At 43.5% G+C, this 19558-nt stretch overlaps 1 protein-coding gene across 2 annotated transcripts in view; it reads right to left on the reverse strand.

Annotated features, from left to right (window-relative positions):
- The window catches only part of RAB3C (RAB3C, member RAS oncogene family), a 201854-nt gene that overhangs the window by 14109 nt on the left and 168187 nt on the right, over positions 1 to 19558 (reverse strand). For both annotated transcript variants that reach the window (XM_075839428.1, XM_075839418.1), the window contains exon 4: positions 1838 to 1962. In XM_075839428.1, coding sequence (XP_075695543.1) covers positions 1838 to 1962 — 125 coding nt within the window. The remainder of the gene's footprint in view (positions 1 to 1837; positions 1963 to 19558) is intronic.

A 19558-nucleotide genomic window follows, 5' to 3' on the forward strand; every position in this document is an offset into this window, starting at 1 on the left:
GAAACTGCACTGTATGGACAAAAGTACTGGGACAGGCTGTCTACAAGAGTGTGTCTGTGAAAATTTTAGGCCATTTATCCAGAAGAACATTTGTGAGGTCAGACACTGATGTCGGATGAGAGGGATTGGCTCGCAATCTCTGTTCTAGTTCATCCCAAAGGTGTTCGATGGTGTTGCAGTGATAGCTCAGTGTGGGCCAGACAAGTACTTCCACATCAAACTGACTGAACCATGTCTGCATGGACCTTGTTTTGGTGCACAGTCATGCTGGGACAGAAAAGGGCTTCTCCAAACTGTTCCTACAAAGTTGGAAGCATACAATTGTCCAAAATGTCTTGGTATGATGAAGCACTAAGATTTCCCTCCACTAGAACGAAGGGGCCTAGGCCAACCCCTGAAAAACAACCCCTATAGCATTATCCCTCCTCCTCCACTAAACATTACAGTTGGCACAATTCAGTCAGGTAGGTAACATTCTCTTGGCATTCATCAAATCCAGACTCATCAATCAAACTGCCAGATAGAGAAGCGTGATTCATCACTCCAGAGAATACGTTTCCACTGCTCCAGAGTTCAGTAAAGGCTTAGCATTGTACTTGGTGATGTAAGACTTGCATGCAACTGCTCGGCCATGGAAACCCATGCCATGAAGCTCCCAGGGCACAGTTTTTGTGCGGACGTTAATGCCAGAGGAGGTTTGGAACTCTGCAGTTATTTAGTCAGCAGAGTGTTGGTCACCGTTGTGCACTATGCATTTCAGCACTCGGCGACCCCGCTCAGTTGCTGTGGTTCCTAAATGCTTCCACATTGTGATAATACCACTCACAGTTGATCTAAGAATTTCATAAACTGACTTACAACGTTGGCATCCTATTACAGTACCACGCTGGAATTCAGTAAACTCTTTAGAATGACCCATTCTTTCACAAATATTTGTAAAGGCGACTGCATGGCTAGGTGCTGGATTTTATACATCTGTGGCAATGGGACTGAATGAAACACCTGAATTCAATGATTAAAAGATTTGTGCCGATACTTTTGTCCCTATAATGTATTTATTTGGACACTATATTGCACAATTTATCCGGATGCTTTATGCCCTTTTTTTTATCTGGACCCTGTATGTTATATTTATCTAGTTTCTGTAGGTTTTTTATTTATGTGGACACTGCATACACAATCTGTATGATGTATGACAATATTTGTCAGGACTCTGTGTGACATTATTTATTTGAACACTGTGTGACACCATTTATCTCAAAAAGGTACACACTATTTATATGGACAATGTATAGCACTATTTATCTGGATGCAGTATGGTAATATTTATCTCGGTGGTGTATACAGTATCAATCTAATTTCCCTGTATGGCGCTATTAATCTGGGCACTTTATGTTACTCTTTATCTGGGAACTACTTAGCCACTCTACAGTACTATCTATTTAGCCATTATATTTAGATGGATATATCTATTTATTTGTATGAACAAGAGAACTTTGAGGGGGTGACTGACTTTGTCAACGTGCCTAGTCTGCCTTCACCATAATATAGTCCCCTTTATTTTCACTCTGTGAGGTATGACCTGTATGTGCTATCTATACACATTCATGGCTGTATACTTAATGTTTGTATGTATGTATGTATGTATGTATGTATGTATGTATGTATGTATGTATGAGTGTGTTTATGTGCATGTGTTTGTGTACTAGTGCTCTGTTACATTAGCTAAGAATTAAAAAACCGTATTGCTTATCTTCTATTGTTAAAACGTAAAACTTTTTAAAGCCAAAATTGGGTAGTTTTAAATTCAATATGAATGAAATGTTTTGCCACTCACCCAGTTGCTCTGCTAGGTGTTTTCCTCTCTCTGCTGATACTACTCGTTCATCTTCCATGTCACATTTGTTACCGACCAATATCACTTGAGCATTGTCCCATGAGTAAGTTTTGATTTGCGTTGACCTGAAATAATAATATTGTTATATTTATTCTGCTCAATTTAGTTATAGTATACATAGATATATACTTATTTTGATTTAATAATTTTCAGAATTGACACCATCCGTATGGTCTGACTTGCTGAATGGAAAAGACATAGACAATAGAGGAATACTGTCCAAGACCAGTATGTTTGTCCTCTGTTCTCCAACTTCCATTATGGTGCTCTAACAAATTCCTCACCAGTGGGTTTTTTTCTGTATATTGAAAACCAATAATAATTGTGAGAAACCAGAAACACAGTCTGTTACATGCAATCTGGTATACTGAAGGTAAAGAAGCAGGACAGTTTACAATTTAATATACCAAAGAGTAGGTGAGTAGAAATAGTCTGGAGTTCAGAATAATAGGTAAAATGCAGAGGAGTATAATTGTGTCCCCATACTTTACTTGGACACATGACAAATCATTATTCTGATATATGCAGTGGATTTTTCTGATAAACATTAACAGGGTTCTCTCAAATAGAAAACTACTTCTTATGATGAATCGCTGCCGGTCTGGCTTCTTTAACCACCGCCAGCAGCTGTTATGGCTGGATGACTCCACAAAGCTTTCTTTTCTCTTCTTTGTACAGTAGGTTGCCTCTGTGAGTCAAGTCTTTACCATTTTCAGCACCTTATTTATGGTTTTGGCTTGATTTTTAGAATGAAGTTCTACATTTTAGGCACAAAATTAAGTCGGTGCAAAGGAAATTAGTTCATAAGATACAAGGCTTATTTATCGTAACCTGTCACAATTAAAATTTTGCAGTTGGGGACTGGTAAACTGGCTTTGGTATTGGTAAGATCATCCAGATACAGAATAGTGATAAAGCATAGAAGTGAAGATTTTCGGTAGGGATACATACCTAGCACGTCACCTGTCTTCAGAATTTGAAAACAGCAAAGACATCCCATAAACAAGAGTGGCCCAGTTTTAGAAAAAATAAAGCATAATTTTTAATTAAAGGCGTTTCATGTGCACTGAAACGAAAATGTTTTGCATATTTCTCCACCTTTCTGTAATTTGGGTCATTTTGCATCTCATGTGCAAAACTCCTGATTTTACACCTAATTATTAGAATGGATGTTCTTTAAAGTACAGGCAACAATATTTTGCTATAATGCAAATGATTTTCCCCAAAAATTTTACTGCAAAAATTATATTGCAATAAAATTGTCATACAGCTGTTATATATGCTCTACAATTGTTAATGATTATTGACTGAGACGTTGTAAACTATTTTTGGTGATATTTGTTCGGTACCATAGACGATTAGTATGAACAATCATTGTTGCATTGGGTGAAAAAAATGTCCAACTTTATATTTACTGCTTATCCTATAACCATGTAGCCATGGCCGCGGGCCGTCGGGTTTACTCACCTCCCTACGCCCGCAGCCATGGATCTGTGAGCGCTGGCCTCCGTCTCCCTCCTAGGAGATGCCAGCGCTCACTTCCGCTCCGTCCGTCAAGTGTCTACCGCTCATCGGATACTGCCCGCCACGTCTGGCGCCACTTGCCGCACCTGCCTCCACCCGTGCTGAAGCCACAACCACCGCCCGGACTAATTCAGGTACCCAAGCATTACTGTCTGCCATTTTACATTCGCATAGACTGTGACCTGGTCAGCTGCCTCCCCGCTACGGCGGAGCGGCTTAGTGGGTCCACAAACCCAGTGTCCGTGACAAACCAGTACATGTTTCCATTTGTCAGTGTGACAGCTTGCTTATCTAGACTCTTTATAAGACCATTCATTCTGACATTAATCAGTCCCTTTGCCTGTTAGCAGTATTGAATTTCTAAAATTTAAAGTAATCTGTAAATCATGAGTATTGTGGTGACAACAATTAACTAAGTATTTCATAATACACGTATCCACCCTTACTTTCGCTTGAATTTGGTTAAGGACTACAATTTATCATGAAATAAATTCAATACAATATCGCGACATGCTAGCAAAACCTTTGACAGGCACCAATCCACATCAAAACCACTGGGTGGCCACATAAACACATATAGCATAGACATCTTGTGACAAAGTATCACAAAATCATGTTGTTGTTTTTTTAAAGCTAGTCATCTCACGCCACACATCTCAGAATATGTTGAGAAAAGAGGAAAAGTAAGAAAGGACGCATCTGTAATTTTATATGGATATTGAAATGTAATTTTTTTTTCTAAAACTGTTCAATCGAAAGTAATTCTTTAATGATATGTTTTCAAGCCCTCTTAAAATTCTGCCCATCAGGGGGACGCTCACTACAAATTCATGATGGCAGCTGCATTGTTTAGGTCGGTTTAAAACCTGACGAACACGAATATTGAGAACATGACATCTGCAACAAAGTGAATGAATTATTAATGAGCTACAAGCAAAGTACCTTCTGCACAGTGGGTTGTTGTAAAACTACATGCAAGAGTCAGTGTATATGTTAAGATAAGAATAATAATTGCATCTGATACATCTAACAAATTACAATTATTTCCCAATTGAGACATCTGTAATTAAATGTTAAGCTTAATGTTAACACTACTGTACTACTGAACAATAAAAAAAAAATGCACAAGAAAGGGCCAGTACTTGGTACAGTTAGTGTATCTTTCAGCTCTGAATATATGAGTGCTGCCTGAGGACTGAAATGATTGCAGGGCCATATGGTGCCATTACTGGCAATTTTATAACTACTAAAACCATGTAAAATGTTTTACAAGCTCTAATAAGCACAAATCTTCAAGTCCTTTCCTTTATACTCAGTTGTATCACTTGCATATATAATGAGGGCGGCCAAATGTTAAAGTCCCAAGCTAACTTATCTTGTATAAAGGGAACCTGTCCCGTTAAACATACAGTCTGATCTGTTATGTCAACATGTCATAGAGCAACAGGAGCTGAGCAAAGATTCAGTATAGTTTGTATTTTATTGATTTATTTCTCTGCTCATTCTGGGCTTATGGTTATGAGTCCAGTGTTGGCCTCACTCAATCATTGACAGCTATCCTTATATTTATACAGGGAAGGCTGTCAATCATTGACTGCTATCCTTCTATTTATACAGGGAAGCCTGTCAATCATTGACAGCTATTCTTCTATTCATATAGGGAAGGCTGTCGATCATTGACAGCTATTCTTCTATTCATATAGGGAAGGCTGTCAATCATTGACAGCTATTCTTCTATTCATATAGGGAAGGCTGTCAATCATTGACAGCTATTCTTCTTTTCATATAGGGAAGGCTGTCGATCATTGACAGCTATTCTTCTATTCATACAGGGAAGGCTGTCAATCACTGAGTGAGACTGCCCACTGGACTTCTTAAAGGGGTTTTCCCATGAGAGACATTTATGACATATACATAGGATATGTCATAAATGTCAGATAAATGCAGGTCCCGGCTCATCTATCTCTAGAACGGGGCCCCCTAAACCCCGTTCAGCCACTCTGTGTTGCGGCTGAATTAGGTGAACCATGAAAAAGGTTATATGGTCGTGAGTTACTTAACACGTTCCCGACCGCTGGCTGTGTTTTTACGGCCAGCGGTCAGGGTCTCTGAAGTCCGCTGTATAGACTAATTACGGCGGCACTTCAGAGAGTGTGCAAGCGCGATCGCGTGCACACAGCCCTGTGCCATGGCTGTTGCTAACAGCAATGGGCAAAGTGTCAGGGGCCAATCTTTTGGTCCCTGAACATGTGATCGCTGTGACAACCAATCAAAGCGATCACATGCATTTCTATGTAAAATACAGTGTGCACGCAATTGCGTGCACACAGCCCGGTGCCCACGCTGTTACCAACAGCTCTGAGCACTTGGCAGAGTATCAGGGACCAATCTGATGGTCCCTGAACATGTGATCGCTGTGAAAACCTATCACAGCGATCACATTTGTTTTATTTTGACATTTCTGGCAGCAAATCTCCTGCCTCTTTTCTTCTCCTCAAACATTGTTTCAGTGTGAGGAGAAGAAGATACTCGAGAGAATTGCTGCCAGAAGAATACTGTGAAAAAAAAGTGTTACACTGTAAAACATTCTCTGTATAGATAGATTTCTATCTATCTATACAATCTATCCATCTATCTATTTTTCTATCTTTCTATCTTTTATTATATTAGAATAGGCAGGTTTGGGAATATATAATTATATATATATATCCACATATATATATATATATAATATATATAGCAATGGCGGTTTATTTTTTTGTTAGCGGTAGTGTAGATATATACATATATACCATATATACCAGTTAGTGTGTGTGTTTATAAAAAGCGTCAGAGTTGGAACCCGTTTTAGGTAGTGACGATGATAGCGTCACTTCAGGTTCATCTTCAGGGGACGTTGTCCTTGACACAGTTGAAACTGCAGAACATGGAAGCGCAGGTCCTAGTAGCACTGTGTAGCGCCCATGGCCGCGGGCCGTCGGGTTCGCTCACCTCCCGACGCCCGCAGCCATGGATCTGTGAGCACTGGCCTCCGTCTCCCTCCTAGGAGATGCCAGCGCTCACTTCCGCTCCGTCCTTGTCCCGTAGGGTGCGCGCGCACGCTCGAGCCCGCTCTTAAAGGGCCAGCGCGAGCACATGAAAACAATGATCATTAACGCACGTGATTCCCTGCTCTATAAGAATTCCCCAGCCCTTCTGATCCTTGCCTGAGCGTTGTTAGTCTTTCCCTGTCTGTCTCGCAAATGGTCCCTTAGTGTCTCCCATTCCAGCTGTTACCCGTGCCCTGTTACCGTTCCTGTATTCCGCATTGTTCCTGTGCCTACCCGTGTTCAAGTGTCATCTGCCACGTCAAGTGCCATCTGCCACGTCAAGTGCCACCTGCCACGTCAAGTGCCATCTGCCACGTCAAGTGCCATCTGCTCATCGGATACTGCCTGCCACGTCTGGCGCCACTTTCCGCACCTGCCACCATCCGTGCTAAAGCCACAGTCACCGTCCGGACTATTTCAGGTACCTAAGCATTACTGTCTGCTATCTTACTTTCACATAGACTGTGACCTGGTCAGCTGCCTCCCCGCTACGGCGGAGCGGCCTAGTGGGTCCACAAACCCAGTGTCCGTGACAGTACGCTCAGGCCATGGAACCCACTGGCCAGCCCAAGACCCCAGTACAGAAGATTCAGACAGAGATGCATGACCTACGCACTCGTCAGGATCAACTCCTTGAGGCGGTGAATTCTATTCTGGTCCGCCTGGATCTACTCGCTGTTCCACCCCCGGTTCTTCCTCCAGAAGCTGTTGCCGTGCCACTGCCTGTTGCTCCCCCTGTTTGTTCCGGATCCTCAGTTCCTCTGCCTCTTCCTCCTCGCTATGACGGTGATTCCAGAGCATGCAGAGGATTTCTTAATCAATGCACGGTGCATTTTAGGCTACGGCCTCATCTCTTCCCCTCCGAGGAGGCTAAAGTAGCGTTCATTATCTCCCTCCTCGCTGGCAAGGCCCTCGCATGGGCAAACCCAATCTTGGAGCAACAAGGACCTGTATCCGCGGACCTAGCCTTGTTCCTGCAGTCCTTTCGTGCCCTGTTCGAGGAGCCGGGTCGAACATCCTCCGCCGCAGCCACTCTGCTGACCCTCAAGCAAGAAGGCTCCACAGTAGGGGAGTATGCGATCTCCTTCCGTACCCTAGCAGCCGAGCTGGCATGGAACAATGAGGCACTGGTGGCGACCTTCTGGCAGGGACTGTCCTCTCACATCAAGGACGAACTGGCAGCCCGTGACCTTCCTTCTACCTTGGATGCCCTAATCCTGTTAGCCACCCGGGTTGATATGAGAATCCAGGAGCGCTCTCAAGAGGTTCGTCAGGAGAGTCGGGCCCACAGACCAGCACCCCCTGCCAGAGACCACAATTGTCCACTCCTAGTGCGCTACCTGAGGAACCCATGCAGGTAGACAGAGTCCGGTTATCTGAACAGGAGAAGCAGCGCAGACGCTCCTCTGGACTTTGCATGTATTGCGGCCTCAAGGGTCATTTTGTGCGTCAATGCCCACAGAAACCGGGAAACTCCAGTACCTAGGGTTGGTTGGAGAGGCAACTCTAGGTGGAACGTCTCCAAATGTTAAAACCTCTTCCAAATTATCGATACCTGTGGCCATCGTCACCGGACAGGCATCACATCCTTCCTCCGCCTATCTTGACTCTGGAGCGGCTGCTAATTTTATCCACCAAGATCTAGTGGATCGGTTTAAACTATGCACAGTCCGTCTGGAGAGACCCCTGGCAGTTGCCTCTGTGAATGGTCTACCGCTGCCTGATCCAATCATGCTTATCACTAAGCCGGTGACATTACGGGTCGGAGCTCTTCACTCAGAACAGATCTCCTTCCTGGTACTACCCAAGGCTATCAATCCTATCCTGCTGGGTCTGCCATGGCTCCGTCTACACGCCCCGACACTCGACTGGAGTTCTGGAGAAGTTCTTCAATGGGGTTACAGATGCCATAGCCATTGCCTGTCACAAGTCCGTCCTGTTGTGCCCTCTCTGCCTCAGTCACTCTCCGATCTACCTTCTCAGTATGCCAGTTTTGCGGATGTTTTCTGAAATCGAGAGGCTGAGACGTTGCCTCCACATCGGAGTTAGGACTGTCCCATTGAACTGGTGCCCAATGCTTCTCTTCCCCGTGGACGAGTATATCCTCTCTCCTTGCCAGAGACGTTATCAATGTCAGCTTATATCAAGGAGAACTTGGAGAGGGGTTTTATTCGAAAATCTTCCTCCCCGGCCGGGGCAGGACTCTTCTTAGTTAAAAAGAAAGATGGATCTCTCCGACCCTGCATTGCCTACCGTGGTCTCAATCAGATCACGGTCAAGAACAAATACCCGTTGCCACTCATTTCCGAGCTGTTTGATCGCATACGAGGAGCCAAAATTTTTTCCAAGCTAGATCTGCGGGGGGCCTATAATCTAATCCGGATTCGCCGGGGTGACGAATGGAAGACGGCATTTAACACCCGCGATGGGCACTACGAATACCGAGTGATGCCCTTTGGACTGTGTAACGCTCCCGCAGTATTTCAAGAGTTCGTTAATGACATCTTCCGAGATCTCCTCTATACGTGTGTTGTAGTTTATCTCGATGATATTCTAATCTTCTCCCCAGATCTGATGACCCATCGGAGGCACGTTCGTCAAGTTCTTCTGCGACTAAGAGAGAATCGCTTGTATGCCAAGTTAGAGAAATGCACATTTGAAAAGAGGTCTCTGCCCTTCCTGGGCTATGTCATCTCGGATCAAGACCTTAAGATGGACCATAAGAAGTTAAAGTCTGTCCTGGAATGGCCGCGGGCCGTCGGGTTCACTCACCTCCCGACGCCCGCAGCCATGGATCTGTGAGCGCTGGCCTCCGTCTCCCTCCTAGGAGATGCCAGCGCTCACTTCCGCTCCGTCCGGCCGGGTCCCGTAGGGTGCGCGCGCACGCTCGCGCCCGCTCTTAAAGGGCCAGCACGCGCACATGAAAACAATGATCATTAACCCACGTGATTCCCTGCTCTATAAGAATGCCCCAGCCCTTCTGATCCTTGCCTGAGCGTTGTTAGTCTTTCCCTGTCTGTCTCGCAAATGGTCCCTTAGTGTCTCCCGTTCCAGCTGTTACCCGTGCCCTGTTACCGTTCCTGTATTCCGCATTGTTCCTGTGCCTACCCGTGTTCAAGTGTCATCTGCCACGTCAAGTGCCATCTGCCACGTCAAGTGCCACCTGCCACGTCAAGTGCCATCTGCTCATCGGATACTGCCCGCCACGTCTGGAGCCACTTTCCGCACCTGCCTCCATCCGTGCTAAAGCCACAGTCACCGTCCGGACTATTTCAGGTACCTAAGCATTACTGTCTGCTATCTTACTTTCACATAGACTGTGACCTGGTCAGCTGCCTCCCCGCTACGGCGGAGCGGCCTAGTGGGTCCACAAACCCAGTGTCCATGACAGACTGTAGCGCAGGACAGCCTGGTCCCTCCAGTTCAGGCTCTTGTATGGGCACCTGCTCCATCTTTTTGGCCTAGAATCCATGGATTTACTGCCACTCCTGGCATAACCGTGGACAATACAAATTTTGTCCAAATGGATTGCTTCCATTTATTTATTACAGACGACCTCCTATATATCATTGTCGACGAAACAAATTTATATGCCGCTCAGTATATAAGGCAGGAACCTTCATCCACCCATGCCGGAGATTGGACGCCCACCAATTTGCCCACCAATTTGCAGGAATTAAAAAAAAATTTGGGGCTCACCCTAAATATGGGTATTGTCAAAAAGCCCTCCATTAGGTCTTACTGGTCAACAAGACCTGCCCAAGCCACCCCAGTGTATTCTGCAGTAATGCCCAGGTCTTATTATGAGACAATAATGAGGTTCCTCCACTTCAATGACAATGCACCGGCCCCCCACCCCCCAAGTACAGATGCAAACCGTGATCGGTTGTTCAAAATAAGACCGCTAATAAATTCCCTCAATAATTTATTCCTGCAACTTTACACCCCTGAGCAGAATGTAAGCGTGGATGAATCCCTCCTCAACTTCCATGGAAGACTTCGCTTTCGCAAATATCTACCTTCCATAAGGGCAAGATATGGCGTTAAGCTTTACAAATTGTGTGAAAGCGGGTCAGGATATACCACCGCCTTCAAGATTTATGAAGGGCGGGACCGCACAATAAATGATCCTGGATGCCCCCCTGATCTTTCCACCAGCAGTACGATAGTGTGGGAGATAATGCAGCCTCTCCTTCACAAGGGGTACCACCTGTACTGCAATAATTTTTATTCCAGTGTGCCCCTGTTTAGGCATTTGCATGCTGCAAGGACTGGGGCATGAGGTACCATGCGCAAAAACCAAATTGGTTTTCTGCAGCAATTAGAGGGGAAGCGCATGGTAAAGGGGGACTCCTATGCTTATGCATCTGAGGAATTGCTGGCGGTCAAGTACAGGGATTGCAAAGATGTGTATGTGCTAAGCACGATTCATACCGCAGGAACAGTGGCAGTGAGGGAAAGGGGGGCAACATCGGACAAGCACAAACCAGTGAGCGTGTCCGAATATAAGTAGTACATAGGGGGGGGGTGTGTATTTAAGCGACCAGGTTTTACAGCCCTATTTAGTAAAACGCAAAACAAAAACCTGGTAGAAAAAAGTGGCCATTTATCTGTTACAGGTGGCAACCCACAATTCATTTGTGCTCTATAAAAAAAGGCAGAGACACATACCTGGATTTCCAGGAGAAAATTATCGAAGGCCTCATATTTGATGTTCAGGACACCAGAGAATGCTCCCAGTCTGAGGATGTCACGCGACTGACTGAAAGACATTTCATCACTTGCATTCCCCCAACACCAACTAGAAGCAACCCCCAGAAAAAGTGCCGCGTCTGCAGAAAAGATGTTCCATCTTATTCAAGAAACTTTCAGAAGAAAACTGGACTTGCTAAAAATATGATAAACCCCTTGAAGAAAACCTTGGGGGGTCTACTTGTGTGAATGAAGTCATTTATGGGGTGTTTCTTATGTTTTAGCAGCATTAGGTCCTCTATCTGAGCAAGCCTTGGGGTAGCCATAGATACAGCATCTAACACGTTAGCACACATGGACTCTGTATCTAAGCTAGGGGCGTAGCTAGGGGGGGCAGGCGGGGCATTTGCCCCGGGCGCAACTACACTACCGTTCAGAAGTTTGGGGTCACACAGACAATTTTGTGTTTTCCATGAAAACTCACACTTATATTTATCAAATGAGTTGCAAAATGACTAGAAAATATAGTCAAGACATTGACAAGGTTAGAAATAATGATTTTTATTTCAAATAATAATTTTCTCCTTCAAACTTTGCTTTCGTCAAAGAATGCTCCATTTGCAGCAATTACAGCATTGCAGACCTTTGGCATTCTAGCTGTTAATTTGCTGAGGTAATCGGGAGAAATTTCACTCCATGCTGCCAGAAGGCCCTCCCACAAGTTGGATTGGCTTGATGGGCACTTCTTGCGTATCATACGGTCAAGCTGCTCCCACAACAGCTCTATGGGGTTGAGATCTGGTGACTGCGTTGGCCACTCCATTACAGATAGAATACCAGCTGCCTGCTTCTTCCCTAAATAGTTCTTGCATAATTTGGAGGTGTGCTTTGGGTCATTGTCCTGTTGTAGGATGAAATTGGCTCCCATCAAGCGCTGTCCACAGGGTATGGCATGGCGTCGCAAAATGGAGTGATAGTGGAGTGATTTTTTTCTTTGCCACTCTGCCCTGAAGGCCAGCATCCCGGAGTCACCTCTTCACTGTAGACATTGACACTGGCATTTTGCGGGTACTATTTAATGAAGCTGCCAGTTGAGGACCTGTGAGGCGTCTATTTCTCAAACTAGAGACTCTAATGTACTTGTCTTGTTGCTCACTTGTGCAGCGGGGCCTCCCACTTCTCTTTCTACTCTGGTTAGATCCTGTGTGTGCTGTCCTCTGAAGGGAGTAGTACACACCGTTGTAGGAAAAATTCAGTTTCTTGGCAATTTCTCGCATGGAATAGCCTTCATTTCTAAGAACAAGAATAGACTGTCGAGTTTCATATGAAAGCTCTCTTTTTCTAGCCATTGTGAGAGTTTAATCGAACCCACAAATGTAATGCTCCAGATTCTCAACTAGCTCAAAGGAAGGTCAGTTTTATAGCTACTCTAAACAGCAAAACTGTTTACAGCGGTGCTAACATAATTGCACAAGGGTTTTCAAGTGTTTTCTAATCATCCATTAGCCTACTAACACAGTTAGCAAACACAATGTACCATTAGAACACTGGAGTGATGGTTGCTGGAAATGGGCCTCTATACACCTAAGTAGATATTGCATTAAAAACCAGACGTTTGCAGCTAGAATAGTCATTTAGCACATTAATAATGTATAGAGAGTATTTCTGATTAATTTAATGTTATCTTCATTGAAAAAAACTGTGCTTTTCTTTCAAAAATAAGGAAATTTCTAAGTGACCCTAAACTTTTGAACGGTAGTGTATATGTATATATATATATATATATATATATATATATATATATATATATGTGTATATTCACACATTGAAATTGCAACACCAAGAAGGAAAAGAATTGGAATTGTGGAAATTACAGAATTTATAGGAAACAAAATATTCCAAACATCTTGATTTATTCAGTATCGAGTATGAGCGCCACTCACAGAAATACACGCACTTACACGCCTTGGCATGCTTTTAATGAGGTTATTAATGGTTGTCTGAGAAATGTTATGCCATGCTAAATGCACTTGGGAATGCAAATCATTAAGATTGGCTGCTGGCATCTCCCTTTGCAATTGCCTACCAAAGACGTCCCAGATGTGCTCGATAGAAGACAAGTCCAGAGACGTTGCAGGCCATTGTAGCACCTCTAGGCCTGGCGCTGTCCTGTTGAAATACGGCTTCTAGGACACTTTGGAGAAATGGCCGTACCACTGGTCCTATGACCATATCAATGTAACGCCAAGCTGTTAGTGTACCTAAAATGAAGACTAGAGGGGTCCGGCTACCGTACATTATGCCACCCCACACCATAATCCCGAGAGTAGGACCGGTGTGACATTCTCGCAGAGAGGCCTTTTCATGGCCTTGCCCAGGTGGTCTCAAGACCAATCTCTGGCTATCATTGCATCCAAGACAAAAGCAGAACTCATCGGTGAAGAGGATAGACCTCCATTTCAGCCTCCATTGCCGTCTTGCTGTGCACCATCATAGCCTTTAAGAGCAGTGGCGTGTGGTCTATGGAACACCTGTAGCTAGACGTTTGGCTTTTAACCCAATGTCATGCAAACACCTTCTGATGTTTGTGTTGTGCCACCCTAGGCTTGGGATGTGACATCCAATTTCACTTGCAATACAAAATGGATCGCTATGTGCCATTTTTCCAATCAGACGATCAATCCGTGCAGAGGTTCGCCTCCATGCACCTCTTGCTGTAATTCACGTAAATCGAAATCAAATTGTCTTATCAACCTGTGCCAACTGTCTGCCGAAACTAGTGATAGCCTAAGTGTGAAAAGCCCTGAGTGTGAGTGTATTAATTACAGTAACATTTTTAATTAGGAAACCTTTTGCACATTATGCAACCATCATAAATTTTCAGTAACTTTGTGCACAACTCAAGAAAATAGTAGACCAATCACTTGGGTTGGTGATTTTGATGTCAATTATAACTTGCAGGGGGCCTTTATGAATTCACTGACATACTAATGTGCTTGGAGGCAGTTTGACTATGATTGGGATATACAAGGATCAGGAAAAATGGAATTAACCATGACTGATCCATTGTCCTACTGGGAGGTAAGCCTCCGCCAGAGGTGTCTGGCATCGGCTTATCCAAACATGTACACTCTGCATATATGGGGCAGTCATGGTATATAAAGCTGCCCGAGAGTAGATAGGAATCGGAGGTTGGGCCTAGACTGCAACTCAGAATGTGCATAAAAAGTTATTGTTCAAGAGCCAATGTTCTGAGCGACTATCAGCAGCTTACAGAATTGGTCTGACAGCTGCAAGATGATGTCACCACCTTTGATGATATCACAAGTTCCAGCCACTTGACCACAGCAGGGTGGGGGGGGGGGAACCTAATGACAAGAGATACAAACTCAAAAAAATGGTGCCCTACTGTACACAGTAAAACCTACATATAGACTTCTACCCTCTAAACTAAATACAGGTAAACTTTCACCTAGTCCCATGGGAAATTCCGTAAATGAGCCCCTTCCTGCTGCATACCATGTAACCTAATAGATACTCAGTAACCTACTTATTTCTCCTCTTACCACTGGACATACAGTAAGCCAATCTACCCCTCTTCCCTCCCTCCCACTCACCTACCTTCAGGTAAGCTACCTCCACTCTACCTATCTTCAGTGACTATAAACTATAAATATACTCTTACCAAACTGAATGGGTCCAAAGTAACCTACAGTACTGTCCTTACTTTACAGAAAGTAAACTGCCTACTTTGCTCTCTGGACACCAGGAAACCAGCTACACTAAACACAAGTGAATATAATTTACTTTACTACCCTCACAGGCATGACAGAATACAACCTACTTACCCTTATGGAGATCTAGATGCCAAGTATTATAACCTATCCTACCCTAACCATCACTGGACGCCAGGTATCCTACCTACCCCCAGTCTCCAGTAGATGCCTGGTATCTTACCCACCCTAACCACAGGGAATACTTCTTTGTTTAGTACAAAAATAAATTGTATGAGTGTATTGTTTTTTATTGTCAGGCAGGAGCATTTTAAAATACCTTCTAAATCCTTGTGGATATATCAGTAGTTTTTTGTAAATTTCAGAGTTTGAGTGGGCACAGTCACTTATGGTACCCAACCGAGAAACGGGCCCAATTATTTCTCTCTACATTAGTGACCCTGTAACATATCTTCAATGGAATAGACTCCTTTGAGCATATAAAAGTCTCTATCCATTAAACACTAATGGAAAATAGGGCAATGAATAGGGCAATGTCTGAAAGGACTGCTATTCCACAGACACACATCCACAAGACAGTTGCTCATGACGGCTCACCAATTATAAAAATGACATCATCCATTAAGATTTATCAAGCTACAGAAGGATTACAGGATTTGCCTGGAATCGTGTATAAAAGTGACAGCACTTTATGTAAACCTCAATGCTAGAAATGATGGATTATTTGTAAAAAGCTGTTATGCAAATAGTTTATTACTGCTAAAGGAAATCTCACAGGAGGCAGACGTGTATTTAGGGAGCGGAGAATAGAAACACTTATCTTTTATCTCCTTATTGTATAATCCCAAAGGCTTGTCAAAATATAAGAAATATTCTTCTTGTGTAAAGCCACAGCTGATATCAATCCTTAATATGACTTTGCAGGATTCATTTATCAAGACTGGTTTGTCTCCGTGTGATATATTGTCTTAGTTTTCTGTCCTGTCATTGACTAATTGGATTTTTTTATTTTTGCAATTTGAGTTATTTATCTTTTAATACAGTGCTTGCCTATAGTAAGGGCTCATGAACACATTAGAGCCCATTGGTCGGGCATGAAACAATTTTCTGATTCCATACAAGTCTGCCGAAGAAAAAATTCTGTATGAAACTTTGCTAGCCATATTCAGGAGTGCTGTACATGGGTGGAAAAATGTAATGACTCTGGGTAGGTCTGGCGGTAATGGTGGGGAGTAAAAGAGCAGTCAATGCATTTGAGTACTGGACGTCACTCAGCAGTGCTATGGCAGAACATTCTTGTCGCCTCAAGTCCCAGCCAGCCACCAGTAGTCTGTTCTGTTTGTGTGCATTGTTTTTTCAGTGTAAATATATACGGTGTATCACTTGACAACACCAATACATTTCATATAGCTAAATGCCTAGTCCTAATCACCTGGTGTCACACAATACAAGGCCAAAATGATAAACTGGGTTATGCCTAGTTCAGGGCTTAAGGGGGTGGTGCATGACCGTTCTCCTTTTCTTTGAATTCGCACCCCAGTGTATCAGTTTTACTTGGAATGTTCCTTTAAAAGTGTCAATTGCAATAAGGCAATAGTTGGACATTTTTTAGAATTGCTCTTAGTCTGTGGATATCTGGGGGATGGGCAATACTGATCCATGTGACAATTGCTGTTGCATGTTCCATTCATCGTGTCCGGAAAATGCAATTCAGAAAGTGTATGACCACCACTTTATTATGTGTATAAAAGTGGTCACAAATTGATATATCTAAGAAGAAATAACAGTGTTGCTCATAGCAGCAATCAGATTTTAGTTTTCTTTAGGGTTGAAAAGTTATTTGGCTACTGTAGATAACACTGAGACTTTCTGTGAGAATTTGTATGCATGAAGCCCATTGTGTAGCCAATGATGGAAAAAATAACTGGAGTACAGTAAATTAAAGGTGATGTCCAATATTAGAAAAAAAATTCAGCTTTTTCCATTAACAGCCCTACTCTTATCCTTGTACTGTGTCTGGCATTTCAGTTCAGCCCCATTTAAGTGAATACCAATACATAGCCAATGGAATAAAAAGGGGCGCCGTTCCTGGAAAAAAGAAGACCTTTCAGTAAATCCAGTGCAACCCTTTAATTTACTAAACTTGAGTTATTCTTTTCATTAAAATATATTGAATATAATAACGCCCCAGAATGCAATTGTTCAATCACAGAGAAGCTACTGTTTTTAGATGAGAAACCCCCCACCCTTCAAAGGTAGAATTGGGAAGGTTACATGGTAGATAGTCCTATTATATAGCCACATGTTGTCTATAAACCTCTTTCATGCAACTCCAGGTTAGCCATGCCAAACAAATATCTGAGATATCTGCCGCTGTCTCAGAATGCAACACATCTTTGACTACAGAAATTTTCCCAGGAAATTCACTTCTCCATAGGCCCAACAATAGGGAAATACCTGCCAGATGCAACCACCGTTGTGTTGATACCATGTGGCTCTAGTTTGGGGACAGTCACAGAAATCATATGCCGCACGCTACCCACTGAGAGCTACCTTTTTTTTTAAATTAAAGTTATTGTCCACCATAATTTTACAATATATAATTATAAGGGTTAGAGTTTTTAGACTCCCAGGGGCTCCAAATCCATTGCTTCCCTTCGCACAATCATACTAGTATATAATACAATTTTGGATACTTGCAGCAACCCCTAAGGGGAGCTCACTGCATAGGGGTTATACAGCTGGAATTTAATGTAAACATCTGCAGTGGCGCCTGCATTCAAACACTATGGGGGAAATATGATAAGGCTGGCGTGTCAAACGCCAGTCTTAAAATAATGTACATCAGTGGAAAATGCGCCAAATATATTAATAGGTACACACCTTTTAATGTATTTGGTGCATCTTTGATTGTCCGTGCGACAGAAATGCAAATTTACGCCTGCTATAAGGTGTAGATTTGCGCAATAAATTACGCATGTTTCTGGCGTAAGTTATGATAAATCTGTAATTTTGGCTAAGCCATGGCCCTTTTTCTTGCCACTTTCGTAAAGTGACGAGAAAAGTACAAAGCGATGAATTTTAGCGCAACTATGGCTTTTGCCAAAATTTTTTACTTTTATGTTCAGGAAACTTGTGTAAATATATTTTCATCATGACTGTCTGACAGAAAGCAGGGGAAGCATTACAGTGCTGGACCACCTTTCCCCAGATGCATAGCCTGCCCCTGTGGTGTCACTAGCCGTAGACAGAAAAATAATGGGTGGGGTCAGACTGGAACATACATTTGCTGTAGCATGATCTCCAATTCCTCTATGATTGACGCTTCAGAGGAGTAGTTTGATGTTGCTTGGCCCCAATGCAAAATCTGTAACAGAGTTCCTATCAGGGCTGGCCGTTTTGGGGGGGGGGGCAAACAGGGCAATTGCCCAGGGCCCCCATCCTCTTAGGGCACACTGCCCACTATAGCAGTCATAGCGGATACTACGGGAACCGAGGCAATAAGGGGCCCCGCCACCCGGCACATAATATTTATGGGCCGGAAGTCACGGTGCTAGCGACTGCCACATTCAATTGCATCTAAGTCATCAGGACACAGATACAATTGAAGACTATAGGCTGCAGGCCACATTAGACCTGCAGCCTATAAGGCGCTGGGAAGAAACTTTGCACAGGCCATCATAATGATATCACTGCATCACGCTGATCTACAAAAGGGTCTCGCCCAGAGGCTATTAAGCGCTCCATCCGTCACGTGAACGGGGCCAGGTAAGCACAATTTTTTTTGGGGGGCGGTGTGGCACTATTTACAAGCTGGGGATGGGGGGCACTATATATAAGGCAAGGCTGTATGGCGCTATATACAATGGGGGGGCTGTATGGCACTATATACAAGGGGGGGCTGTATGACACTATATACAAAGGGGGCTGTGTGGCACTATCTACTAAGGGGGAGGGCTGTGTGGCACTATACAGGGGAGGGCTGTGTGGCACTATCTACAATGGGGGCTGTGTGGCACTATCTACAGTGGGGGCTTTGTGGCACTATAAGGGGCAGCTGTGTGGCACTATCTACAAGGGGGGGCTGTGTGGCACTATCTACAAGAGGGGGCACTGTGTTTGGCGCTAACTACAAGGGGGGCTGTGTGGTGCTACAGTAACAGAGTGGGGGTATTATTTAGTCACTATGTGGTTATGGTGTGGCGGTATTATTCAGTATCAGTATGAGGTATTATTCAGTTACTATGTGGTTATGGTGTGGCGGTATTATTCAGTAACAGTATGGGGGTATTATTCAGTCACTACCTGGTTATGTGTGGAGATATTATTCAGTAACAGTATGGAGGTATTATTCAGTCACTATGTGGTTATTTGTGGAGATATTATTCAGTAACAGTATGGGGGTATTATTCAGTCACTATGTGGTTATGGTGTGGCGGTATTATTCAGTATTATTCAGTAACAGTATGGGGGTATTATTCAGTCACTATGTGGTTATGGTGTGGCGGTATTATTCAGTAACAGTATGGAGGTATTATTCAGTCACTATGTGGTTATGGTGTGGAGGTATTATTCAGTAACAGTATGGGGGTATTATTCAGTCACTATGTGGTTATGGTGTG

Source organism: Rhinoderma darwinii, chromosome 1 (genome assembly GCF_050947455.1).
Source record: "Rhinoderma darwinii isolate aRhiDar2 chromosome 1, aRhiDar2.hap1, whole genome shotgun sequence".
NCBI classification, from domain to species: domain Eukaryota; kingdom Metazoa; phylum Chordata; class Amphibia; order Anura; family Rhinodermatidae; genus Rhinoderma; species Rhinoderma darwinii.